The sequence below is a fragment of the Quercus suber genome, unplaced genomic scaffold (genome assembly GCF_002906115.3).
Source record: "Quercus suber isolate HL8 unplaced genomic scaffold, Cork oak 2.0 scaffold_171, whole genome shotgun sequence".
NCBI classification, from domain to species: domain Eukaryota; kingdom Viridiplantae; phylum Streptophyta; class Magnoliopsida; order Fagales; family Fagaceae; genus Quercus; species Quercus suber.
The window spans coordinates 76,018-103,941 of NW_027069631.1; the positions used below are offsets into that span (position 1 = coordinate 76,018).

The following is a 27,924-nucleotide window of genomic DNA, read 5'->3' on the forward strand; positions in this document are numbered from 1 at the left end:
GTGTAAGTCTCTAATACCTTTTAAAAACATGAAGTTACAGAATCTAGCCATGATTATGTAAATTCCATCTCTAGTCCCAAGTTGTTAATATTTTAGTTGTCTGATTCCATGAAGTTAATCTAGCCATGATTATGTAAATTCCGTCTCTAGCTTCAAGTTGTTAATATTTTAGTTTTCTGATTCCATGAGACATGGAGTAGTGTAAAACATTAAATAACTAAGAAAAAAAAAAGCACATTTTCTTTTGCATCTTGTTTTCAGGCAAAGGACAATGTTAAAATGTCAAAGAAAACCAACCAAAAACTAGTAAGGGATTTAGATTGCAATCCAACCCTGTGCTGAATTTGTCACATACTACAATGGTGCATCCAAAAAAAAAAAAAAAAAATCAAAAAGAAAATATTGTGCAGTTGAAACTTGGAATAGTTCACACTCAAGAGATTTAGCACTAAGTAATTTAACAGCACTCAGGTGCAAGCATATTTAATTAGCCATTGAGGTTTTAAATATATATCTTTTTTCTAAAAAAATTATACATGACTGCAAATTCTATCTCTAGCTAAGTTGTATATTATTTTAGTTTACACATTCAAAGATACATGGATTGGACTATTTTAAAACATCTGTAGTCAAAATATGAGCTCATTGTTTTTTTGGGGTTAATTGATTATATGAAAAGTGAAGAGATACAAAAGGAACCTGTAAATTTGGTCTCCTAGCTGATAAGCGCCCAGTTTCCGTGTTGATATTTAATGAACAATGAATACGCCCATTCTTCCCTGATATATTACTTCCCTGTGGTAGAAAGAAACCAGCATCATAAGGTAGTTCATACATTGTACACTAAAAACAGAAGCAAGAAAGAAATGTTAGCTTTAAACAACTCTCCTGTCCACTGCCACTAATTAACATTGGGGCTTTGTCCTTTTCCAAATCCAGATGTAAAACTCTTATGAGTAAAGGTATAAGGTGTTTTTTTGGGTCAAACCAAAATAAGCACCTAGCATATAATTTTCCTATTTCCAAGTCTAAAATGATACACATGTATAGATCATAATTCTTTAGAGTAATGCTGGGAACCAGATAATACAATAATTCAAGGTATAACTATGATAGGGATGGACCAGATGGTGTCCATCAGTTTTGATAGGGCCTCGTTCAGTTGCACCTATACTGGTATAATTATGAAATAACTTAGGACATCTAATAGGTTAAGGGTTCTTTAAAAGTTAAAAAAGTGAAAATAAATAAAATAAATAGAAGCTTAATATTCTTTCCTTCTAGAAAATAGACTTTTCACTTTTTTCCTCCACAAATGCCATGTTATTCACCGTTCAAGTATAAGCAAAAATATCAATCATTTGGCTCATTAAATTCAAGCAAACCTTACATGATATCCATATTTACAGTTCATAGATACATTTGAACAGTTTAGATCTACACGTCTCAAAAATATAGGTAAAAATAGGCAAGACTTTATCTGTGCACGGGTATTTGTTGAATCTAAAATAACTAAACATGGAACCAATCCTGGTCTCAATCATCTTTAACATTATAAGCATCGTATTCAATACACAAAGCACACAACTCCCATAGCTTGGAAGAAATTTGGACCAATAATGCCTCAACTACTTAATGCAAAGAGTCAATTAAAATACTATGGATATAAAGTTTATCCATGCTACGGAGATCCAGTATATTTGGTATTGAGGTAAATGTGATGACCAAAACCAGAAAGACATGTTAGCAGCAATCACCTGCAAGGGGAGTATGAAGTTGGATATCAAGGAGTCAATGGAGCAAACTTCACATAAAGCAGAAATGGCATGACAAGCCTCCCTCCCGTCCTCCTCCTTTTCAAAAGCTTGAAAAGCTATTCCATAAGCAGATTTATCCTCATCCACAGTTGTTTTTTGTTCTTCTGAAACTTCATTTTCAGAGGCACTTTCAATGTTGTCATCTGGTTGCTCATCATTCACAAAATCATATTCTGCAGAAACCTTTCCAGCCAGGGTCTTCAAAGCGTCACCACTAACAGAGGCCAACCAGATGCTGTGAAGATGTCAGTTGGTAACGGTTCATTAAGGATTCTACTCAGACTAATATTGCGATATTTTGTGGGACTCTTCTTGCCATCTTCAATCACTTTATCAACATTGGGAACTTTGAAAATCCTCTCAATTGGAAGAGTTTCATCAGGGTCCTTGCTGTAACAGAAAATAATAAGATTAAAGAGTGCAGACTTTATTGGGACCCCATTTGCCCGGGATGAATGTGCAATAGTAAGGTCAGTTTCTTCACTAGGCCCACATGTTTTAAATTCTTCCCTTCCTTCTTTCACCTTTCCTTATTAAGAGTATGGTATGATTACTTCCCTTCCAATAACATGGAATATAAACTTTCATAGGAAACATCCCAATGAGCCTTGGCTCAAACGAACTTCCTTCTCACAAAGTGTGGTTGGAGACTTGAGATCATGGATCCAAAACTCATTGTGTGTGCATGTAACTTACCAATTTAAAAAAAAAAAAAAAAAAAAAAAAAAAAAAAAAAAAAATCATAGCTTTCACAAAAAACGCAACATTTCACTTTCACAAATGTCTCTCATGCAGGACCATTGGCCTTGGGGCCAATTTTCTACCATATGCAACTATAAATTTTACCGGAACTTGTGACATTCAAAGAATTGTATTCTACTAATGTCAACTTTAAATAAATAAATAAAAAAAAATATATATATATATATATTTAATAAAAAAGACAAAATGGGGAAGTTGATTCAAGTGAGGTGGGCGTTGTTCTCCATTATCTGCTTGGATGAGCCATTACGTGCAACTCCATTGACTTTCATGTTTTTAAAACGTTACAATTCCTCTGATTCGTCGACGCACATATAAGATTTTATAAAGTAATAGGAGACCAAAGATGCAGTAAACTGCTCAGCCTGATGATCTAATGTAAGATTATATTATTAAGAAGACCCATCTTGACTCCAGTTTCAATTACTTATCTATTGATGCACAATGCTCAATTGCGTAACTGTTCAAAATATTGTCTGTTCATTCACAATTTTTCACTCAACTAATGTAAATACATGATGTATTAACCTGATCAACCCAATCAAAATATGTTCGCATATAAAGTACAGAATCCCATTACCTAGGCAGTCAACTGGGGGCTACTTCTCATGCTGTTGCAGGTCAATTCCCCAGGCTGACGCCAACTGCAACAAGAGTTGGTCAGGCATCGCACCTTCCCAATCCTCAGGGGGATCCATTGCTGTAGAAGCTTCATGTAAATTCAACAAAAGCTCCTTCTTCACTTCCATAGGAACGCTCAAAACATCTGGTCCATTTTCCAACAATACTTCCACCAACTGAACACAATGAAAATTGAGACCAAATGGTAAGAAACAGACCAACTTAAGAAGGCATTTTAATGCTTAGAAAGAAACAGTTAAGAACAGATTGTAATATGATAATATACTACTCAGAACAACTTTTCGAATTACATATAGGAACACAACTTATTATAGAACTGAAAACATCATCAATTTTCCTCTCAAATGCACATCAAATACAACACTATAATTTCATTGAAACTATGCTTTAAAGCTAATGGTGGGAAACTTCTTACTAGAGCAGTTGTCAACATCTAATTCTATCTATTCAGATTTTTTTACTTAACCCAAAAAGAAAGATTCCCATATTTTCTTAATTTTTTTAAACCTTAGTACCAAAAGGTTTAACAATTTTTTAAAAATAAAAAATAAAAAAATCAATAGTGTTGACATTATTTACATGATTCATTAGAAAAAGTAGAAAACTGTAAACTAGCAGGTCAACGAATACCAATAAGAAATATACATGCCAATATGCCATACTCAGCAGCTTGAAGAAAATTTGAAGATTATGAAAAAAGCCATACCTGTTGAATCCAAGATAAACATAAGTCAAAAAGGTTCTGCTCTAGTAGAAATTGTCCAACAGCTTGCACAACCTCAGTTGCAACTTCTCCTGAGAGTTGGTCAACCACTGGGCCTGATCTGTCCATTAGCTTCACAAGCAAGTGATCATCCCCTGTAGATAAAACTTCAGCATAAGCTGAATCCATATCACCGACATGAAGGGCATCCATTGCATTACTCCAAGCTGTCCACACAGGGTCCCTGTCATGGCCAACATTATCATCTCCCATTGCTTCCGCAGTCATTTCAGGGATAGCTACTCTTGCAGTCCGAGAAGTTCCACCGTCCTCCCCAGCCACCCGAATTGCTTCCAATGTAGCTTCATCCTTTGAAGCTTGCCAAACGCTTCTTGCAGAAGGCCCCTCACCAAGCCTAACAGGTCCAGCTCCTTTATCCCAAGCTCTCCTGCTGCCACCCTGATCACTCTCATGGTCTGATTTAGGTGACCTACCATCCATACTACTGCCACCTAGAGCTCTCCTTGAGCCAATCTGCCCATTTCTGGAAGCACCAGATGTGGGATAATCCCATGCCTCAGACATGTCAGATCTCCAAGGAGGACCTCTTCCTCTCATGCCCATAGCAATTCCATCAGACTGGGCAATTCTTTCTCCAAATGGTATCCGCCCATCACTACCCCTTCCAAATTTGGCAGTAGAGTAATCAGGGAAACCATTATACTTGCCTAAAGGCCTATTAGAAGATCCCTCAAACCCCATTGCAAAATTACCACCTCTCCGACCTGAGGATATTGACAAGTCCCGCGCCATGTCTTCAACAACTCTCTCAAGACCTCTTACTCTGTTCTCTAAAGTTACCATGCTATCATGAGAACCACCCATGAAATCCTACAATATAAGAAGTTACCACTCATTTAAAAAAGCATATATAAGAACGTTCTTATATAATTGATGCCTAAATTGAGTATACCTGCAGCATGTTCATCAGATGAGCTTGTTGCCTCTCCAGCTGCAATAACTGCCTCTGGATAGCCAACCAATTTCCTTTGTTATTGATGAAGGATCCTTCAGATTGACCATCAGTTTTGGAGAAACCCACACGATGGCCAGATGAATCCCTTTGATTTATATCAATTCTATCATCACCATCTAATGCTCTCATTCTAGCGTCTTTTCCATTTACCCTCTCTTCAGGCCATTTATCCCGTGCAAGGTCATCAAGATCTCGTTTAGAATATGGAGCAGAAGCTCCTCTCTCTATGTTACGATATTTACTGTTGGAAGATCCATGAAAATCATCATGCTGGATATTTCCAGTGCGATTTGACCTTCCCCTTGATTCTGTATCATTTAGCTCTGATTCTTCCTCGTTGTTTGCATTTGAAGAACTGAGACACCTACGTGGAACAACTACTTCCACTGGCAAATCATCAGAACCCCTTGTTTCAAGTTTCTGGAAGAATTCTAGGTTTAGCTCTTTCTCAGTAAGGCCAGGTGCTTTCTTCTTCAATATTACAACTGCTTTTTCTGAAAAGCTGCTACCTTTGGCTTTAGAAACAGAATCTGAAGAAGGGGAAGTACCATTAGATGAATTCTTAGATGGTTGCTCTGATCTCCTGTCACTAGGATTTGGATTTTTCATGCCATTCTTCTCAGATGATTCAGCAACCCCAGGAGTTTCACCATCTGAAAATTGAGCAAAACAGAGACAATTCAATTTTGACAAACAACTGAATAACTTAAGGATCATTCTGAAGAACAAAACATTAGTGATGTGCCTACCACGAGAGGGTTTCTCATCATCTGGAGATCCATCTCCTCCTTTACCTGCGATCTTTTTCCATAATTGCAATGCATCTGTTATGCTATCTCTAACAGGTTTTATCTGTAAACAAATTAATCACAAGAATGTTGAGTTATTTTCAAGAAGATAGGTGTCTTTTAACAAATTAGGAATTAAGGAGAGGAATGACAAACATGAAAATAATTCTTCAGCTGTAAAAAAATTGAAACATGTTTTTTCACAAATCATAGAAATTTAATCCAACTTGATGCTTGGTAAGAGAGTCAATGTTCCAACCATGTCATCAAACAATCAGTTTTGAGATGTTTGCATAACTGGATGGCTGCATTGGGTAGCATCCCCTCGAGTTCTTTTCATAGAATTCTTAGATTATTTGAATTGTAAATCTTTAGGGGGATGATACATATTCTAGTTATCTAAACTATTTCCTCTTATGAATAGAAGTATTTTTACTTATTAAAAGATTAGCAACTTCACCTTCTATTACTTGTCCTTAATTTTTTAATGATTATATATAAATGACAAAAACATTAGCAAGAAATTTTTTTTTAAGCATTGAAGCATACATCGTCTATTGGATATACAATTACAGAACCCCACTGAAGAACGATCATGTAACAAGGCCACAAACAAAAGTATGTTGATCTTCCTTTATTAAATTTAACATTAAAAAAAGAAAAAAAAAATACATTACACCTAGTGACCAGCAAGAGAGAGAGAGAGAGAAATAGGCAACTATAAAGTACAGATACAGACAACAATAATTTCAAATAAGATTGCAGAATCCACCTTGTCAAAACGGCAAGACTCAAGCACTGTCAGTGTGGAGGCAGCTTTATCCGAAATCAAAACACTTGAATGCAATGCCAAGGCAGTCAATGCATCAGCTGCTGCCTTACGTGTTGCCCAGTCTGTACTCCCAAGGCATTCATGAATACTTTGCAACAAATTTTCCAAGCTTTGAGGTGCAATTGCTCCCACCTGTAACAAGATCACACAACTTGAGAATTCATAATCTGCTCCCACGGACAAAGCCAGAACTTTTTGTTGGGGTTCCCAGTAGTATCAAAATATAATTAATACACACACACACATAATTGTATATAGGTATACAAGTATACATATGTTTTACTTAAAAGTGTAAGTGAAAAACTCTATGCTTGACTACTTTTTACAATAAAAAATGAATGTGAATTAGATATTAATATTGCCTCTGTAATATATTTATAGCTTTATTCTCATTTTATAAGATCTTTTTTATTATTATTTTATTGGTGGAATCTGGATCAGTTGTTTATAATACTTCTAATAACATCTTAAACAAAAAATAACCAGCTATTTTCATTCCTCTCCTGGTAAAGCAAAACATGTGTTATTTTCTCAAAAAAATTATACAAATTTTTTTTTCAACAAGTTGTAAATGGACAATCAAATCCAGCTGTAGCATGCAATGAATATATATATATTTTTCAATCCTAGATTGTGCAATATAGGTCTAAAGATATAATAGTTGTTCCTACACTAGCTTGTTTCAAGTTATTAACAAATTATTATGAAAATTATCTTTTGAATTCCTATATTTTCTAACAAATGAAACACGCAGAGCTTAGATTTCAGCCAGATAATCCAATCATACCATAAAGTTTCCTATAAAAAAAAACCCACCAAATGTACCACTATTCAGCCAATAAACTCTAGCTCAAATGGAACTTTGTCCCCTTGTAAGAGCAAAGTCAAGGTAAGGATGCGAGTTCAAGACGCACAAAGTGTTTTGTGTAATTACCAATAATAACAAAGTCGTACCACAATTCAGTTCGATTATTTCCCACAATGTACATAGTAACCAGACCAAATCTGGTCACCACATACATTTTCATCTAAAATTGTCAAATCTACCACAAACTTCAATTCCTTTCTATTCAATTATCACAATCAAATCCAATAACCACATACTAATCGAAACGAATCCAAAACCAAATACAATGCACAATGTACTACTACATAGTAGCTAAACCGAATGCACATACATTTTCAACTAAAACCGCCAAAAATGGTTTCTTTTTTTTTTCCCCCCCCAAATTAATTACAAGTCACTAAAACCACCAAATCTAACACATTTTTGAATTCAACTCCTCTCTATTCACCTAACAAAATTACCACATTCTAATTGAACCGAAACCCGATACTCAAAACAACACATTTCAGTTCAAAATTACAGCAATTGAACACAACGCACATAGCAAAAGCAATGAAATCAGCACAAAACCTGAGACAAGCTAGCGACGACGGGCAAGAGCGAAGCCTTGTTGAGGAAGTTAGGATTGTTAAGCAACCTACAGATCCTAGGGCAGAGCTTCTGGAACGCCGAGACGGGCGGCTCGGCGGCGCACTCCACCATCTTGGCCATGCACATTGCCGCGCCGGACTGCACCACCTTGTTCTGCTCCCCCATGGCCTCGAACAGCGGCCTCACGAACAGCCCCACGAGGCTCTCGTTGTTGCCGGCGTGGGGCTTGAGGTAGAGGTTGGAGAGCGAGCCCATGGCGTCGCGACAGGCGTCGCGGACGGCGGAGTCGGAGTCCTTGAGGCGCTTGATGACGTGGCCGATGATTTTGGTGAGGTGGGCGGAGGAGGAGTCCGGGTGGGCGGCGCAGGTGAAGGCGAGGAGGCGGAGGGAGTCCTTGCGGGCGGAGGGTTTTGGGTCGGAGGAAACGGCGTCGTAGAGGGAGTTGAGGAGCATTGGGAGGGCTTCGGGGGATAGGTTTTGGATTGTGGTTCGGAGATCTTCGATGGCGATTTGGTGAGTGTCGCGGTCGGAGAGTTTCGAGAGAGAAGTCAGGATTTTTTGCTTCAGCTCCACCATTGCTAGGTGGGTTGATATGGAGGGAGATCTTGTGTTTTGCTTTGTGGCTTTTGGATTGGATTTGGGTTCTTGCTGCTGCTGTTGTTGGGATGACATTTTGGAGAGAAGAGAGAGAGAGAGAGAGAGAGAGGTGTTGATGGAGTTGTTACATTTGAGATCTGGGTGTTGTTTTTTTTGAGTGAGTTTGAGTGAAGAAAAGAAAGTGTGTGTATGTGGGTGTTTTTCTTTCTTTTTTTTGAAAAAAATGAATGGGGAATGTGATTATGTGAGTGAGTGAGTAAGAGAGAGAGAGAGAGAGGGGCTGAGTTTGTGTGAAAGGGAGGGAATATGTGGACCAATGGTGACTTTTAATGGAAGGGAAATGGTGATTTGATTTTTGGGGTGATCTTGACTCCTGATCTTGTTTGGACTGTTAATGACAATGTGATGGAGGGTTGGGGTTGTGGGGAATAAGATTCTTTTCTTTTTTTACTTTAAATTTGTATCTTAGATTGATTTTAATTTTAGTTTGGGTAATAAAAACAAGATCCTTTCTATTTCTATTTATATATATTGTCGGTTAAAAAAATAAGAGGGAAAGAGAAAATTTAATGAGGAATTTGACCGTTATGGAAAGCTATGTCATTTAAAATTTTAAATGGCTCAGAATGGATTTGTTTCGAATGTAGTAAATTCTAATACTTTTTTTTTATTTTTTATATTAAATACATATTTGGGTAATAAAATAAGATTGATGTCTTTCTTTCTTTTTCACTTAAAATGATAAGTGTTCATTTATATATATTTTTTGGCTTTTTTTTTATGTTTAAAATTGTCATATTATTTAAAATTTTAATCAAGATAATAATAATAAAAAAATTCTTTCTATTCTAAGGATAATTAGTTAAAATACTTCAATGGGAGGGATTCAGGGAATCCTCTCCTAAAACTCAAAAATTCATTTCAAACCAAGAAAATGCTTCCATTTTAAATGGGGAGGATCTTAAACTAACTTGATAATGAATACACATTTAGATTTATACTATTTAATTTGAATCACTAAATAGATTTTTTTAGGAAAAATATAAAAAAAGTACTAATTAGTAATTACATTAAAATGGAGAGAGAGAGAGAGAGAGATGATTGGATATTGACGTTTGAAAAAAATATGTGAGTGGGGTATGTATTTGTTAGAATTGGTTATGGTGTGGGTGAGGTTGTTAATGGAGGTTAAATAAAGTGATTAGGTTCTTAATTGTCTTTATTATAAGAAAAGAGTGAAGGTTCAACTTGTTGAATGGGAGAGAATTTGATTAAGGTAGACCCTACAATGATAAAGTAATAACTATCGGTTTGAAAAAAAACAAGGTGGCATTTCATATTCATGAATGACAAGTACGACCTCTTAGATCCTTGGCCTCGGGCATGGAATTCGTCTTCATGTTTGCTTGAATTGTTTGCTAAAATAAAAAATAAATTAAAAAAAAAAAAAAAAAAAAGTCTACCATGAATATGATCTGTACTCCTTTCTTTATCAAAGATTGATACAGATACTGCTCTCTCTATTTAAAAATGGTGTCGTACAATGGATCAAATACATTGTTTATTGTGGACACAAGATAAGGCTTTCACATAATTCAGTGTATTTGGGGTAGTTATGTATGCGATGTGACACAATTTAGCTTCCTCAGAACACTGCAGATAGTCGCGGCAAGAACGTGAATTCAATCAATCTAGATAGTAGATACTAGAGACTCGAGGGAGACAGATGAATAGGGGTTGACAATTCAAGACCCGATTGTTTCAAGTTAAATGTTGTCATTTCAAATTTTTTTAAATAATACTACAATATATAGAAGAGAGAGAGACAGGTGCAACTATCCATTATTAACATGTTGTTGGACTTGGATTAGTGTATCCAAGAATCAAAATCTCACAATTGAATTATATATTTTCACTATGCCAAATTTCATGTTACTTAGATGTGATCTATTCAATCACTAAACTTATTTATTGCATATAACTTTAAAATATTAAAAATAAAAATAAATAAAAAAGGAGAGAGAGAATAAATTTAAGTATTTTATAAATAATATAGTTATTAATCTTTTATTATTTTGATATATTTTGAAAGTGTGAAAACTATAAAAGAGACACTGTGACTTACTACTAGTACTATTTAATATTCTATTGACTCTATTGTCCTATATTTGCAGGTTGTTAGAAACTCATGAGAAGCCAAAGAAACCATTTTTTTTTTAATTTAAAAAAAAAAAAAAAAAACCCTTGGTTTCAGGGAATTGTCGATCGGCATTTACAACAGTAGATTAGCAGTCCCATTCCACATCAAAGTGTTAATCAACACTTCTTAAACCAATGGCTCGCAAACTTCTGTGGGGGCTCCTCTTCACTTTCAAGTACATGTTTCTCACCCATTGATCTTCAAATTTCCTCAAATTTTTAGTTAAATATATGACACATGACATTTGATTTTTAAATACCATATGTCTTGCATCTAAGTAGGGGATCTTCTCTCAAGTTTGCTATTGAGTCCTTCCTTTCCATTAGAATTCTCCAATTTTGTTACAAATCTATGGATAGAACTCATCCTTAAAAACTGGCTTGCAAAGAGAGGATGCTCAAACTCATCTATCAGTTATTTTAATCTAGCCTCTAAGTCACCTTTTTCGGGATCCAACCACGAGTTACACCTGATTACTAAGGGTGGTGGTTAGCTCTGATGCCAAATGTTACAAACTCATGGATAGAACTCACCCTTTAAAATCGGCTTGCAAGGGGAGGATGTCCAAGAGCTTATAAACATATGGTTAAACTTACACTTAATCCATGTGGGACACTAGGATCATAACAAATTCCCTCCAATTTTTAACAAATCTTGTGAATTTATTTAATTTTGTGGTTTACGTGGGGGGTTTTTTAAGACCATTAGATTTTTTAAATGCCACGTGTCCACATCTCTCTCTCTCTCTCTCTCTCTCTTTAAAAATTAGAAAGAATAGGAGAATTAAAATGTAAGGGGATCCTTTCACACTAAACTCTATAACTTTAACTCTAGCTTAATAGTAGTTGTGGGTTTCAGTTGTTTCAACTAGTGAAGTCTTTTATCATCGAATAAAATATTTGGAGAGCAATCATTTAAAGCGAAGGCCATATATTGAAACTATCTCTCTCTTTATAAATAAAAATAAATAAAAACTTTTTTTTTTTTTGAGAAACTGGCCAAGGAGGCCACCTTTATTGAAATGCTTAAAAGTCAGCCAAATAATAATTATAAAGGTCTGGTGGAACAGATTCCATCCAAACTAGAAAAAAAGAAAACAACCTAGCTCTCTTGGCTAAAGCATCTACTAATGTGTTACCTTGCCTGCAAATATGAGAGAAAGAAAAGTTTTGAAAAAAAGCTAATAGAAGACTAGATGTCTCTAATAATATGACCAAAAGAAGAGTGTAGGGAAGTCTAATTTCAAATGGCTTTGATGGATGACTTTGAGTCACCTTCAAAAACAGTGTTGAGGAAGCCCACTTTATGTGCAAACTAAGTTGCACGCTTGGTTGCTAGAGTTTCGAGGACCACCATAGAGTTTGGTACAGGGATCCTCTCAGTCATCGCTGCTAAGACCTCACCTCTATCATTCTGGGCTATAACTCCAATCCCTGCTACATTGATTTCCTCGAATATCGGCCTATCAAAATTTATCTTTACGTGACCAAAATCTGGTGGCTTCCATATAGTAAGACACAAACTTCAGTACCTTTTTTTTATTTTTTTATTTTATTTTTTAAATTTATCCCTTAAGAGATATTTATTAAATTCTCCAATTAAAGAAAACCATATAATTGCTTTAAGAAATGAATCATACAACTGAATTCTCTCTCTCTCTCTCTCTCTCTCTATATATATATATATATATATAAACAACATCAAAAATCAAAAAAAAAAAAAAAAAAAGTCTACCATGAATATGATCTGTACTCCTCTCTTTATCAAAGATTGATACAGATACTGCTCTCTCTATTTAAAAATGGTGTCGTACAATGGATTTACATTGTTTATTGTGGACTCAAGATAAGGCTTTCGCATAATTCAGTGTATTTGGGGTAGTTATATATTTGATATGACACAATTTAGCTTCCTCAGAACACTGCAGATAGTCACGGCAAGAACGTGAATTCAATCAATCGAGATACTAGAGACTCGAGGGAGACAGATGAATAGGGGTTGACAATTCAAGACCCGATTGTTTCAAGTTAAATGTTGGTCATTTCAAAATTTTCTAAATAATACTACAATATATAGAAGAGAGAGAGACAGGTGCAACTATCCATTATTAACATGTTGTTGGACTTGGATTAGTGTATCCAAGAATCAAAATCTCACAATTGAATTATATATTTTCACTATGCCAAATTTCATGTTACTTAGATGTGATCTATTCAATCACTAAACTTATTTATTGCATATAACTTTAAAATACTAAAAATAAAAATAAATAAAAAAGGAGAGAGAGAATAAATTTAAGTATTTTATGAATAATATAGTTATTGATCTTTTATTATTTTGATATATTTTGAAAGTGTGAAAACTATAAAAGAGACATTGTGACTTACTACTAGTACTATTTAATAGTCTATTGACTCTATTGTCCCATATCTTAAGAGCTTATAAATACATGGTTAAGTTTACACTTAATCCATGTGAGACATTAAGATCATAACATACCACCACGCTCCACAGCCAACATTCACGATGACCCATTCTAGCGACACTGGCCCGATGGTAGCCCTTTCTCTTTCGGTGATTCCACTCATCTATCAATTATTTTAATATAGCCTCTAGGTTACCCATTTCGGAATCCAATCACAAAACTGCAACTCATTTAATCCCATACTCAATGAGTTACACTTGATTACTAAGGGTGGTGGCTAGATCTAATACCAAATGTTACAAACTCATGGATAGAACTCACCCTTTAAAATCGGCTTGCAAGGGGAGGATGTCTAAGAGCTTATAAACATATGGTTAAACTTACACTTAATCCATGTGGGACACTAGGATCATAACAAATTCCCTCCAATTTTTAACAAATTTTGTGAATTTATTTAATTTTGGGGTTTATGTGGGGGGGTTTTTAAGACCATTAGATTTTTTAAATGCCACGTGTCCACATCTCTCTCTCTCTCTCTCTCTCTCTCTCTCTCTCTCTCTCTAAAGTATGAAACTTGACAAGAATCCCCTGCAAGCATAGAGTTGTAGCCATTTTTGTGAATTGTGAGAAACTAGAAGATTACACCCATCTATGCTACTACAAAGATGCTTATGTAGAGACATACAAGACACCCATACCTCCCATACCTGGCTAGTCTGAGTGGATTTCAAGTGGCTAACCTAAGCCTGTTGCACCTATTGTCTATAAGTCACCAGGCAGGGCACCCATGAAGAGGAAGAGAGATGCTAATGAGCCGAACCCTTATAAGGTGTCTAGAGCAAATAGGGCAGTGAGGTGTGGAAGGTGTCAAAAGGAAGGGTACAATGCAAGGGGATGCAAGATCAATGTTACTGGTGAGACACCATGGGAGAGGAGGCAGAGACTGCAGAAAGGGAAATCTGTAAGTTTTTACAATTTTTTTTTATTCAAATGCAAGATGCCAATAATTGACACCGTAAAAACATGCTCATATTTGGTTGCAAGGAAGTGGAAGGCCTTCTACACACAGACAAGGATCCTAGGCGTCATCTTCATCACAGACCCAATCCTCATCTCAGCCCCCACCAACAAATTAGCCTCACACTATGGCCTCATCCTCATTTAACCAGGTAGCAGGGTCACAGCCACAAGCTCCAGCTCCACAGCCACAAGCTCATGGTTAGGGCCACCAGCTCCATGGTCATAGAACTTAAGTCAGTGGTATTCTTCAGACTTCAGGTACACAGTTAGAGGAGCTCCTTGGTTCTCTTCAAGCCAGCCAGCACCACACATCCTTGCAAAAACATTGGACAGTAGAGCACCATCATCATAGCCTACAAGACCACCTGCTACCAGAGGAGTTGCTTTGAGAGGAAGGGGTGATGCAGCTAAGGCTCAGAATTGTAGAACAAGAGGTGGAAAGGCCAGCTGTGGTGGGAGAGACAGGGGCAGGGGCAGGGGCAGGAGCAGTAAATGAAAACTAAGTCAAGACACTTTTGTTGCTATGTATAATGTTAGGGTTTTATGTAGTTTGTAGACAATAGCAGGGCAGACAATGGCAAGACACTTTTTTATATAGCTGTTCAAACACTTTTTGTATTTTTGTAAGTTTTGTAAATATTGGGCAGCTGCAACTGTTTTGGTTGTTGTACTAAATGCCTTATATTTACTAGTGGTTGATGAAAGACTATTCAATGCCACCTTAAAATATGTATACAATTTTCCAACTTAATGACAGGTGTTCAGAACTATTATTTTGATTATTGCAGTTTATTATATGAGTTTGTTTATGTGTGCAAGGTGCATGTGTTGAATAACAGGTGTATATGTTAAATAGCAGGTGTATGTGTTGAATAGAAGGTGTATGTGTGCATTTGTTGTCTTTTCTTACAAGTTGACAGATTGTCATGCACTTCAAATTCACTTTCAACACAATTGTCTTCATACAATGCACTTTATGCACAAACCAACACAACTCACAAGTAGCCAATTCACTTTAAACAAAAATACCAATAGCATCTAACATAAATAGCACTTTATGTTAAAAAGTCTTATCTTATTAAGTGGCTTCAAGCCAACAGCATCTACCACCTTACATAGTTCTCATTCTCAAAAAATTCTTTCATAATTCTATTACAATACAATTGAGGACTAACTTATATTACAACCCATCAGGCAGACTCAATCTCATCATTCCAACATTCTCACTTGAGCCAAAACATGAAAACAACATAACCAAAAAAAAAAAAAAAACCATGACAGAATTAGTGCAATTCTGCACTTTCTCTCTTACTCTAAAACTCTCACTGCTATCTCCTTGGCTTGAACAGAGGAAGCTCGAAACTTTCTTTCCCTCTCAGTGGCTTTTGCTGCCCTGTCTTGAGCAATTTCTGCCATTTGGGTAGCTTCTGCTGCTGCCTGGGTAGCTTCTCTTTCCCTTGCATGTGTAAGTTGCAGCTCACTTCGCAGTAAATCCAATTTTTGTTGCACCAAATGGGCAGCTTCATTTCCACGCATACAAGTGAGATTATCAATCCATTTAAAGAAAGGGCACTTGGGACCAACTTGTTCATAAATTGAATTAAAACACATCATTCCAATCTCACGTTAATTAACTAGATTAAGTAAAAAGTATACTTATCTCATATCGGCTACAACCTAGAAACCTTCTTCCAAAATTATCCACTGTCAAACTTATTCTCAGCACACAAGTCTCATATGTACACATATGCCCAATTAAACTTGAGTAATTTCCACTTGAAGAAGATATCGATTATCAACTTCCTGTGAATCAAAGCTACCATCAAAACTTGAAACCCCAACTTAGAACCATAAAGCAGAAATGTCGTACCTAGTGATGATCTATCTTCAAATATTCAATGCCTCAAGACAATCCAAGGTCAGAACCTCACCCTCACATGAAAGCACGATCAGGAAAATCAAAATCCCAGCTCAGTTACATGGATTTTCGCGTTTCTAGGGCTCGTGAGGAAAAGAGAGTGAGTTTGTGCTGTTTGATACGTGTTATGTTCTAATTTGGAATAAAAAAGTGTTTGTCTAACATGTGAGGGTGAGGTGGGCAACAGAGGCGTAACAGATTGAAGTACAGGTGGGCAAAGTGATAAGTTTTGAACCACGGGTAGGCAAAGTGCAAATGGGCCAAAGCTCAGGTGGGTTTACTGTAATTATCAAAAAAAAAAAAAAAAAAGGAAGAAAGAAAATAGTTGAAGATGGATCAATTGTTGTTGTTGTTGTTGTTGTCGTCGTCGTAGTCGAGAAGACTTTATCTAATTGTTTTTAAGTTAATTAATCTAAGATCTTAAAACCAAAATAAAAAACATTGATATGAAAATTAAATTAAAAAAAAGCGAGGAAAAAATTAATAATGCACATTGGGGCCTGGTCATTGTAAACAATTGAATGGTATACATTTTCCTATATATATATATATATTTAAATTATTAATTCTAGTGTAATTTAAGTGTATATCCATTTTGTAGTAGTATACTTTGGGTTAAGTAATATGTTTGAGTTTGGTGAGAGAGTGTAATTAAATGTGAATGTGTTCAACAGTTAGTTTGTTTTTTAAAAAAAGAAAAGAAAAAAAGAGGTGTATATATGTGTGAAGTTCACTCCTAGAGACTTGCCCCAAAGTTCCCGACATTCCACAAGCACTTATGGTACGTTTGGTATAACTATTCATGTGTAATGGAATGGTTATTCATGTGTAATAGCAATTCGGTTATTTGGTTGCATCTATATTACATGGATTAGTTATTACATTGGAATAATTATTCTTTAATTGAAGAATAGTTATTCATCTTTAAAATGGATGTAATAGCTATTGCTTAGTACATGTATAATAGGTTTTAAAATTAATATATTTCTAAAAATATAAAGTTTCCTTATACATCAATTTTTACAAGCTTTCCATATATAACAACTAAACTTATGAATAATAATAGTTATTCCATTACAATGTCTTCTATTCTTAGTAATAAAGATTACTATTTCTAGTGTAATCTACATTCAGTGTACTAAATATATCCTTATAGAGTGACCATTGCGCCAAGGGTACACAAGGGTTGAATAGCATATTTCTAAGCATTATAAAATATGAAAATATAATAAATGTACTGACTTTTCAAAGGTGGTTTAAAAAGGAAATTAGGGAGTAAGGCAATAGAGTAATTTAAGGTTATCAATGTAATATAAGAACAAGAAGTAAAATAGTGTAACTGACAAAAATGGTAAAAACATTTAGTATTTTTAACATTTTTCATAATTAAAAAATTAGAATGATTAGATATTAAATTCAATGGTCACAAACGTGGATTAAGATTTGAATTTGAACGTTTAAAATTTCATTTTCTTAGGAGTAATTGAGGTTGGACAACCAACTAGTAGAATACTCTAAAAAAGAAAATTTTTTTTTTAATGGGAATCCAAATAGAATACTGGATGGTGGTGGTATTTAATTAGATACTAACAGTAGTACTAATAAGAAATGAATTCTTTGGCAAAAAAAGAAAAGAATTAACGGTGATACTGTATTATATCTATACTACTAATAATATGATTCTCTGCTAGGGTTTCATTACTTTCATTATTTTACATACTTAAATATCCTTACACAAATTCTTAAACTCTCAAAAATACCCCTATATTTTAGTTAAACAATTTTAAATTAAAAAATATAAACTTGTGAAAAGAGTAATTTACTGTTCCTAAGTTTTAGGTTGTTTCTTTTCTCATTTTTATTTGAATTACCACTTTTTATCTTCTAAAAAAATAGAATTACCACTTTTTATATTAAATTCAAATTTTCAAACTTTAAACCCACGTACAAATAATCATGCAGAGAAATATCCTAAATGTTAGGACACTGTCTTTGTATCACTTTTAAACATTACGACACTAAAAAAAAAAAAACCCACACATGCAATGAGGCTAGTATATATATGTGTATATATATATATATATATATGATAATTAAAAGGACACATTTTTCTTAATAAATTTAATTAATTAATAGTGAAAAATTAGCCAGCAAATTGACATAAATTTCCCATATATTTTAGTTTAGCATGTATAATTTTTGTAAATCCAGTGCTAAATACTACGCCGACCTGCTAGAGCAAGTAGATTGTACATTGTAGAAGGTAATGACCTTGCTCATGGCTCTGCGAAGAAAAGAGAAAATAATTAACCATCATAATTGGTTTCTTTCTTCTTCTTCTTCCCAATCTATTTCAAATTTCTTATAGTCTTTATAGCTTCTGCATTACTGCATGCAGCATTTGGTATGACCAATAAATGGTACAAATTTCTGATTATCATTCTTATAATTAATAAATTAGTTTGATTTTTTTTTAAAAATAATAATATCTCCTTATAAATACATGTAACGGTCAAATTTTTTCAAGAACACTAGTCACCATTTTAGACTTTTATAGCTCTCCTTCTTCTATAATAAACATTTTCTTTACCATTCCCTCCTTTGTAACAGTTTCTCAAAAAAACATGGCCCAAGGCGGTGGTGGTGGTGGTGGTGGTGGCAGTAGCAACAATGCTGGCAATACTGGTAATAATGGTGGTGGCAACAACAACAACAAAAAGCCTGAGGAGGTTCAACCACAACCAGTAAAAGAGCAGCTACCCGGCATTCAGTATTGCATTAACAGTCCTCCTCCATGGCGTCCGTACTCTTTCTCATATGTCTTATACTTTTTTTTTTTTTGATAATTTGATAGTTACAGAACATGTTATGCCATTAAGCTACAAGGCTTTTTGCATAACATCTTACATTGAGATTTACTGATTTTGCTTCTTGATGTTCTATCGGATCATTGTACTCATCCTTTCATCAATTAGATTTACCAATGCAATAATTAATGTATATTCTTAATTCAATATTTATGTCTTTTTTTTTTTTTTTTTTTTTTTAATTTCTCATTTTGTTGTACTTTCAAGTCCAAATTTAGATTAGGAGGACTTACATTTCTGTCATGATGCAGCTGAAGCTGTTGTGTTGGGATTCCAGCATTATCTTCTGACTGTTGGCATCACTGTTTTGATTCCAAGTATCATTGTTCCTCAAATGGGAGGTGGTGATGTAAGGATTACACTACATTTTCTTTAATGTTGTTTGTTTTCTTTCTTAATTAATTTGTCTATTTGTTTAATTTACTAGAGTTTTTTTTTTTTTTTGGTTATCACAGGCTGAGAAGGCTAGAGTGATACAGACATTACTTTTCGTTTCAGGATTGAGCACACTCTTGCAGTCTTTATTTGGGACCAGACTTCCCTCTGTGGTTGTGGGTTCATATGCATATATTATACCCACAACTTCAATTGTATTAGCTCGTAGATACAATGCATATGTAGATCCTCATGAGGTTAATCTTTATACATTTCTTTGGTTTCTTTTTGGTAATTTTTCATTTTAATTGAGTGTTTTGACATTGTGCTATACTAATCACTTTGCCTCATGGGTGATTTTTCAGAGGTTCATAGAGACTATGAGAGGAATACAAGGTGCTTTAATTATTACTGCATGTTTCCAGATTGTGATGGGTTTCTTAGGCTTTTGGAGAAATGCTGTAAGGTACATTATCCATAATTTCCCAGTTTCATAAAATCTTGGTCTTGTTGATTAGTTTACAAGAAAATAATATGTTATCTATATCGTAATCATGGATATCTTTAATTTCTTCTTGGATTAGGTTTCTTAGCCCCCTTTCTGTCGCTCCATATGTAACTTTAACGGGATTTGGTCTTTATCATCTTGGTTTCCCCATGGTAAAGAGTTCTAAAACTTTCATCTTTGCCCCTAATTAATATTGCTATTTTTAAAAAAAAATTTATCAAAGCATTCTTTTTTGTTTGACTTGCAAGATTTTCCCTGTTCTTCTTCTTTTCTTATGTTGTAGATGGCAAAATGTGTTGAAATTGGGCTTCCTGGGTTGATTGTTGTGGTTTTTATCTCACAGGCAAGTAGCCAGGTTCTCTACTTACCCCAAGCTTACTTCTATTTATCCTGGGTGACATCCATTTAGGATCATACCATATCATATCAGTTATTTGAGAATTGCTCAGGGATTAAATTCTCTCTAGGACAAACCACTAGAAGGCTCTCTTGTTTCTAGAGAGAGACAGAAATGAAGAAGACTCTATTACTTTGTATGCAATAACAATACTTGTTAAACGAAGTAGAGTTGACTGGACCATCACTTATAAAAAGGATGCATCGAGGAAAATAGTCGTTCAATTGGTCTACTATGTTTTTAGGACAGTAGTAGATATAAAAAAGGCCTAATTCCCCTACTGCATAATGTTTCACTTAATATGATCATCTTTTTTTTTTTTTTCAAATTGCCAATAAGCTCTAGTTCAAATCCATTCCCTCCCATCATAAGATGGAGTGGAGAATGAGGTAGATCTGCTTTATATATATGTGTGTGTATCTCTATCATTTGAAGTTTGATGATTGTGATTCTTATTGCTCTTTAATTTTTGTCGGTTTATGCTTTTGCAGTATCTTCCTCAATTTTTGAAATCAAAGAGGCCAATATGGGATAGATTTGCAGTGCTCTTCACAGTTGCAATTGCATGGTTATATGCACAACTTCTCACCTCAAGTGGTGTGTACAACAACAAACCTGCAAAAACTCAGATTAGTTGCCGCACAGATCGTGCTGGACTCTTTACAGCTGCCCCTTGGTGAGATTTTACAAACAATGTCGGATATGCATTTAGTTTTTTTTTTCTTTCCTCCTCTTGAAAACACAGAAATCTGCCCTCTTACTTTGATGAGGACTCATCAATAAGATATCTAAGATTGACATTTGAGTATCACAATTAAAAATGTAGAGTTACATAATGAACCTAAGAGCAAAGTTTGACCACCCTTTCTCCCCAAACTCAGGAGCTAGACATCATGTTCTAAATCCATAATGGCCTATTTGTAAAGTAGATTTTTATCTTCCCTTTTGATATTCCATGCATATGTTCATAAAGCCACACGAGATTCTACATTAATACTCTTGACATATAGAATAATGAGAAAGAGGTTTTATTTTTTTATTTTTTATAATTTTAATTCCCTGTGTTGTTTTACTGCTTTAATAGCATCTAGAGTAGAATGGCCTGGCCCTGAATATATCCTTTTACCACATCATGGTGATTCTATGTATCATGGAGGGTGTTATTTCTATTCTTTGCATTTTAACGCTTCTAAGATGTTACAAAAGTATGAACCAATGCAAATCAGTGCCACATTTATTACTTACATAAGACAGAACATTGAAATGGGTGTTGTATTCTTTCATTCTGATAGAACATTGTCCTTCCCCGACTTTACTCTTTCAAGGTTTGAATACACCCAGTTAAATGGAAGGCCATAATCATTCAGACAACTTCGCCTATGTTTTTTACATTCTTGCAACAAATTTTGACATTATATGACATTATGCCATTGTGTCATCACATGCAGGGTTTATATTCCTTATCCGTTTCAATGGGGAAGCCCCACATTTCATGCTGGAGAAGCTTTTGCTATGATGGCCGCTTCTTTTGTTTCACTTTTTGAGGTTCACTTCTGAACAACAATTTCATGTATTTCTTGTTTATTAGCTAGCTACTCTGCCACCAAGTTCTCTAATTTACTTCTGAAAGCAGAAACTAGTCTGCAGCAAATAATGCACTTAAATTCAGATTTTTTGTTGACTTTATGAATTTGCAAAACCTGTTTTCTTCATCATCCTAAAGTCAGAGATAAAGAAAGACCAAGAAAAATACTTGTCCTAATTTCCCCCTTCTATTTGCAGTCTACTGGTACATTTTTTGCAACAGCAAGATATGGAAGTGCTACACCTGTGCCACCTTCCGTTATTGGCCGTGGTGTTGGCTGGCTGGTAGGATGTGTTTATGTGACATCTCATTTACATATCATGATTCTCTCTTCATTCTAGAATAAATTTTTGCCACTACTTCACTTCTGTAATTTGTTTGATTTTCAGGGAATAGGAGTTTTGCTCAATGGCATGTTTGGCTGTGTAACTGGCGCTTCTGCTTCAGTGTAAGAAGCTCAAACCTCTAATTCAATACAGATTATAATTGAGCATATCAGATGCAGGTCTTCTGGTTCCACCACTGACTCTAGTTCATGGACTAGTAGGTTTTTTTTAAATATCATCTGTTAATAGTGATCTGAACTGAAGTAATTGAAAAAACATAAAATGATCCAATCTGATACTCATTCGGCATTGTCAGAATAATGGTTAAGTGATTAAGTGAACAAGTATTGAATTAGAAATAAGCCAATAATGTAAAAGTTTTAGATTTAGAGATCCAACTACTTCACCATTCATATGATATTTTTTCAATTGTCTTATATGAATTTATGTCATAGAAGACAACATTGTATGGTACTAATAATAAATAGGCATGAATAGAACAAAAGAGGAGGATGCAACATGATTAATTGAATTTAATCTGTTGATTAAGGCAAAGTTCTATAAAAACTCCTGGCTTATTTGAAATATCATGAACAGTTCCCATAAGTTGAGCAGCTCTTTCAAGGACATTAAGAGACCGTTTGGGCAGCCCATTTATTTTTTGCGTTTGCGTTTGCGTTTTTGCCCTTTTTTTTTTTTTTTTTGCTTTCAGCCGTATAAATTCACCTTTTCAACTGTAAATGAACTGTTCACGGTACTGTGCGGCTACTGTTCAATGAACAGTAGCCGCACTTGTTGACTTTTGTCAATGAACAGTACATTTGTGCACTGTTTACGGACCCATAATTTTCACTTTTCAACAACTTTTTCATTAAAAATGGGTCCCACGATACTATTCACATATTTAAAAATTATTTGCTACAGTGTTTTCAGTTTTCAGTTTTCAGTTTTCAGTTTTCAGTTTTCAGTTTTCAGCTGCATCCAAACGGGCCCAAAGAATGGTAGGAAAACTGAAATATGTTTAATTCTTTATTGGATCATCAAGTGTGTTACAACAAGAGTCACACACATATTGTATGGTACTAATAATAAATAGGCACGAATAGAACAAAAGAGGGGGACGCAACATGATTAATTGAATTTAATCTGTTGATTAAGGCAAAGTTCTATAAAAACTCCTGGATTCTTTGAAATATAATGAACAGTTCCCATAAGTTGAGCAGCCCTTTTAAGGACATAAAGAACGGTAGGAAAATTGAAATATGTTTAATTCTTTATTGGATCATCAAGTGTGTTACAACAAGAGACACACATATGACGAAACATGATTTACAGATAAAGGAAAACACCCAACATTTGCATTCGAACATTTTTGTCCCTTATTACCTTTTCTAATTGTGATTTGCCTCATGTATAGGGAAAATGCTGGTCTATTGGCATTGACAAGAGTTGGAAGTCGAAGAGTCATCCAAATATCAGCAGGGTTTATGATTTTCTTCTCTGTGTTTGGTATGCTAGCTCAAGTAACTCTATCATATCAATGCTTATAGCTTCTTGGCGCTTATAGTAAGCGGTGGTTAATATTAAATAGGAGCTCTTTCAGATAAATTTTTGTTCTAAAATAAAATTCACTGATGAGAGCCTGTCAGGGTTTAGTGTTAAAATTAATCATGTTCTAAACCATGCCCATTTGAATGCAACATTTCATCCTATTCTTAGAATGTGAAACTAGAAGAGATGACAACTTCTATCATTCACCCATCAACTCCTTTCTTTGAAATCTTCATAACTGATTTGAAGTATATAGAAGATTTGAAGTCATGACTAATGCATTATATTTAAGATTTAATCATTTTAAATGTGGGTAATCATGTTCTTGACCAGGAAAATTTGGAGCACTATTCGCATCTATACCTCTACCAATCATAGCAGCATTGTACTGTGTGTTCTTTGGCTATGTTTGTATGTATTCTATTTCACCCTAACTTCCCAATGATTAGGGAATCATGCTCAGTTTTTAGAGATTTGTTTTGTCCTGTCAATGCAAAATTAATGGTAACATGGTTTATAATGTTGCATGCAGCTTCTGCAGGTCTTGGCCTTCTCCAATTCTGTAACTTGAACAGTTTCAGAACAAAATTTATATTGGGTTTTTCTTTCTTCATGGGCATTTCAGTACCGCAATACTTCAGAGAATATTATCATATAGATTTCCGCTCTAGACACTTTCACACCAGCTCTGGATGGGTAAGAGATTTTAACTAAGTGTGGTTTTACATATCTAATTATTTAGTCAATATATATGTTAATGCTCCCACCATTGGCATTTTACTTAATTTTGATTTATAAATTGCAGTTTGACGATATGGTGACTGTCATCTTCATGTCTCACACGACAGTGGCTGCACTGGTTGCTTTGATTTTGGATTGCTCACTCTCTCGTGAAACCGATGCCACACAAAAAGACACTAGCTTGCATTGGTGGGAGAGGTTCAGCTTATATAGTTCGGATATTAGAAGTGATGAATTCTATGGGCTACCATGCAGGCTTAATAATCTTTTCCCAACCCTTTAAAACTATGAAAGAATGTATTTGACTACGACAGATGGAGTTCTTATCTTTCACTCATGAAGCGAAAATGCAATTACAAAATTTTACTTCATTGTGTAGTTATATATGTCATCTCTGAAGCTTTGAAATGTTTTGTTAGTACTACTGTTAATTCTTTTCCAGTTTGATGTGGTTAGATTATCACTAAATTTGCTCTTTTAGCTTCTTTTTCTTCACTGCTTTTGTTGACTATATCACACCATCCTGGCAAGATTGATGTTTTTTCTTTTTGATAAGTATCCTGGCAATATTGATGTTCCTGCCAGTCTCCATCTATGCACCATTAGTATTTAGTATTTACTATTTTTAGACCTTCATCATACATTGTCCAGGACCAAATACATTGTCCTGGAACAAGCAGAAAATATGCAAATACAACAAGGTCACAGAATGCAATTAGGACTAAAAATCTACAACAACAGAATATCGCAAAGAAGAGAAAAACTGGCTAAAAAACACCAGACAACAAAACTGTCACAATTTTAGGTGTCACCATGACACCTCAAAATTGATTTTCATTTGAAGTTGGGTTTTTTTAATTGAAAAAACTGATCAAACCAAATACATTGTCCTAGAACAAGCAGAAAATCTGCAAATACAACAAGGTAACATAATGCAATTAGGACTAAAAGTCCAAATCAACAGCATATCACAAAGAAAAAAAAAAAAAAACTAGCTGAAAAACACCAGACAGCAAAACTGTAATAATTTTGAAAGCGTATACTTTTGTATACACACTATCATGTTATGAAAACGTTGTGGACATATCATTTTTCTTTTATAAAATCCGACTAGGTTTAACCCTAGTTTCCATAGTGTCTATATTTATATACATATATATAAGAGATTTTTCATGAACGTAGCTATTTTCCATTTCATCAATTTCGTATTTTCTTCTTTAAATACAGAAAGGGCTCCCTCTGTGGATATATGCTATCAAGCCAAGCCACGTAATCACTGTGTCATTTTCTATTTTGTTTCCACCGTTCCACATCTCAACATCAATTTCCTATATTCTTTCTTAATTTCAACAAAAGTCCTCAGAAAATTTAGTGGGGCTGTATATTTTTTTTGAGATCAGTGGGGCTGTATATTAAATCCTTCAAGAGGTGTGTTACAAAAGTCATGCTAAATAGTTGGCTAAATTAACCATTTAAGGGATAGTGAATGCATGAAAGAATAATACAAAGGCGGCTAAGATAAGAAGTTTGGACGCCAAGGCACACAAGTTAGTTATTTCAGTTACTGATTCAATACTCTATGGTTCACATTCAGTTGAAGACTGTCTCATATTCTGAGTCCACTTTCTTAATTCCATCTGTCCAGAGTCCCAAGATTTAAGAGAGACTCCTCTCTTTACTTTCTTTATTCATCCCTTTCAAAACCAAGAAACGCAACAATGTCCTTTTCCTCCTCATCACCATCGTTGCATCAACAATCATCATCATCATCAGTGAGGACATGTAGGGTGGATAACTGTGGAAAGGTACTCGACAACAATGTATCTAGAACATGCAGGGAGTACAAGGTCTGTGAAGACCATAAAAAGGCTTACAGTGCCACTGTTCAAGGATTAGACCAGCGCTTCTGTACTTTATGTCACAAGTAATGTCTTCCAGTTCCATCTTTTTTATGTCATTTAGACTTCATGTTAGACAAGAGAAACAAGTCCGGAAAACTAATGCCAAGAAGTTTAAAGATTCTACAATTTGATTATTAACTTTTTGTCTTTTCCTATACATTTGCTATTTACCTTTTTGAATAGAACTATTTTTCTTTGAATACTAGTGGGCATCTTTTATATGAGAGAAATTTTCTATTTTACTTGGTTAAACAGATATGTAGTGAGAAATAGTGTTTATATTGTACAAGATTAATGGGTTAGAGCATGGGTGGGTGAAATGAAAGCAGGTTTCATGAATTGAAAGAATCCCATGACCAGAAAAGAAGCTGCCAGCGGCGATTAGAGCAATTTAGGCAGAGGAATCTAGACAAAAAGAAATCTCAAGGTATATACTAATTCCATCAAGTTTTTTTTTTTTTTTCTTTTATATATTCTTTTGATAGCCGATTGATTTTGTCATACATCAAGTAGTTTGTATATAAGAGATATTGCACTTGGTATTCATGCTGCATTTAGATCTCCTGCCTGATTCATGGTACCCTTAACTCTCTTATCTTTTAGAAATTTCTGCATATTTGCTTCTTCTACTCATTCTTTAATGCTAAGGAAGATGTAATCATCCTTGAAATGCTGTATAAGATCTGCTTAAAGTTAGAGAAACTACCACTAAAAGATTCATGGTCATGTTAGAACTTAAAAAGTAGAGACAGATGTCTAGTGACATTGTACAGTCAAAAAACTATATATGCTATTCTGATGATACAATCAGATTCTTTCTCTGCAGGATTTAATCATATGGGCCTCTTTTCTTCTCTCTTAAATTTTTATATTTGTTTTAAGTTGATTGGTATATTATTTTCTCATATGAAAAATTGACTCTTTAACCATGTGCATCTTTTTGTTACATTCTATTGCCCTTATTTCTATGCATCATGTAGGGTGGGTTTGCAAAATTACTACTTCTACTAATTAGTATTTGTTGTCAAGTTGACACTAAAAGTAAGCAAACCAAATATTTTGTAGCTCCAAAGCCTAGAAGAAAAGTTGCTAATTCATCACAAGAAGATCTTGCTAATGCACAAAAGAAAATAAAGCCTAGAAGAAAAGTTACTCTTCCATTGCCAAATGCAGAGTGGAAAAAAAATCCTAGCAGAAAAGTTATTCATTCATCGCCAGAGGATTCTGCTAATGCACAGAAGCAAAGAAGGCCTGGCAGAAATGTTACTATTTCATTGCCAGAAGATGCCTATTCTACTAGTCGGTCTACTTCTGCTCCAGCTTCTTTTAGGGGCATTGAGGAGAGATTAGCTTCTTTGTATGATGAGGTGCATCAGGTTCGAGATACTCAGATCTACCATGGGCAGAAGTTGGACACTCTCCTTGTTAACATGTATAACTGAACAAACGTGTTGGTCGTGATACGCCTGTGGATCCACCAGCTGATGATGACGAC

The 27,924-nt window shown here is 34.8% G+C and overlaps 3 protein-coding genes across 4 annotated transcripts in view; 1 reads left to right on the top strand and 2 right to left on the bottom strand.

Annotated features, from left to right (window-relative positions):
- Nucleotides 1-2,249, bottom strand: part of LOC111998879 (DNA polymerase I A, chloroplastic/mitochondrial) — a gene marked incomplete in the record, with an annotated part of 5,575 nt that extends 3,326 nt beyond the window's left edge. The window contains 2 exon segments of the mRNA XM_065777993.1: nt 700-795; nt 1,758-2,249.
- Nucleotides 2,250-2,986: 737 nt separating this feature from the next.
- Nucleotides 2,987-8,910, bottom strand: LOC111998883 (microtubule-associated protein TORTIFOLIA1). Its single transcript, XM_024031008.2, has 6 exons — nt 7,998-8,910; nt 6,521-6,712; nt 5,710-5,812; nt 4,898-5,613; nt 3,928-4,815; nt 2,987-3,376 (listed from the first exon to the last, which is right to left on the bottom strand). Exons 1-6 carry the CDS (start codon nt 8,688-8,690, stop codon nt 3,179-3,181), a joined length of 2,790 nt encoding a protein of 929 aa, XP_023886776.2. The 5' UTR covers nt 8,691-8,910; the 3' UTR covers nt 2,987-3,178.
- Nucleotides 8,911-18,802: 9,892 nt separating this feature from the next.
- Nucleotides 18,803-25,107, top strand: LOC111998881 (putative nucleobase-ascorbate transporter 10). Of its 2 annotated transcripts, none has more exons than XM_065777987.1 (14): nt 18,803-18,977; nt 19,297-19,394; nt 19,501-19,677; nt 19,786-19,886; nt 20,005-20,080; nt 20,212-20,283; nt 20,817-21,001; nt 21,774-21,870; nt 22,108-22,194; nt 22,300-22,358; nt 23,654-23,745; nt 24,121-24,198; nt 24,320-24,483; nt 24,593-25,107. In XM_065777987.1, the coding sequence occupies exons 1-14, from the start codon at nt 18,803-18,805 to the stop codon at nt 24,809-24,811; spliced, it is 1,680 nt and encodes a 559-aa protein (XP_065634059.1). In that variant the 3' UTR covers nt 24,812-25,107. The 2 variants fall into 2 exon arrangements, with proteins under 2 accessions (XP_065634059.1, XP_065634060.1); XM_065777988.1 differs by having other exon boundaries at nt 20,212-20,271.
- Nucleotides 25,108-27,924: the final 2,817 nt, after the last annotated feature.

Coding starts and splice junctions, on each gene's coding strand:
- LOC111998883 (XM_024031008.2), bottom strand. CDS start 8,690: ATGTCATCCCAACAACAGCAGCAGCAAGAACCCAAATCCAATCCAAAA. Junction 5,813..6,520: donor AGTCTTGCCGTTTTGACAAG/GTGGATTCTGCA, acceptor ATTTGTTTACAG/ATAAAACCTGTTAGAGATAG. Junction 5,614..5,709: donor TGATGAGAAACCCTCTCGTG/GTAGGCACATCA, acceptor CTCAATTTTCAG/ATGGTGAAACTCCTGGGGTT.
- LOC111998881 (XM_065777987.1), top strand. CDS start 18,803: ATGGCCCAAGGCGGTGGTGGTGGTGGTGGTGGTGGCAGTAGCAACAAT. Junction 22,359..23,653: donor ACTGGCGCTTCTGCTTCAGT/GTAAGAAGCTCA, acceptor CCTCATGTATAG/GGAAAATGCTGGTCTATTGG. Junction 23,746..24,120: donor GATTTTCTTCTCTGTGTTTG/GTATGCTAGCTC, acceptor GTTCTTGACCAG/GAAAATTTGGAGCACTATTC.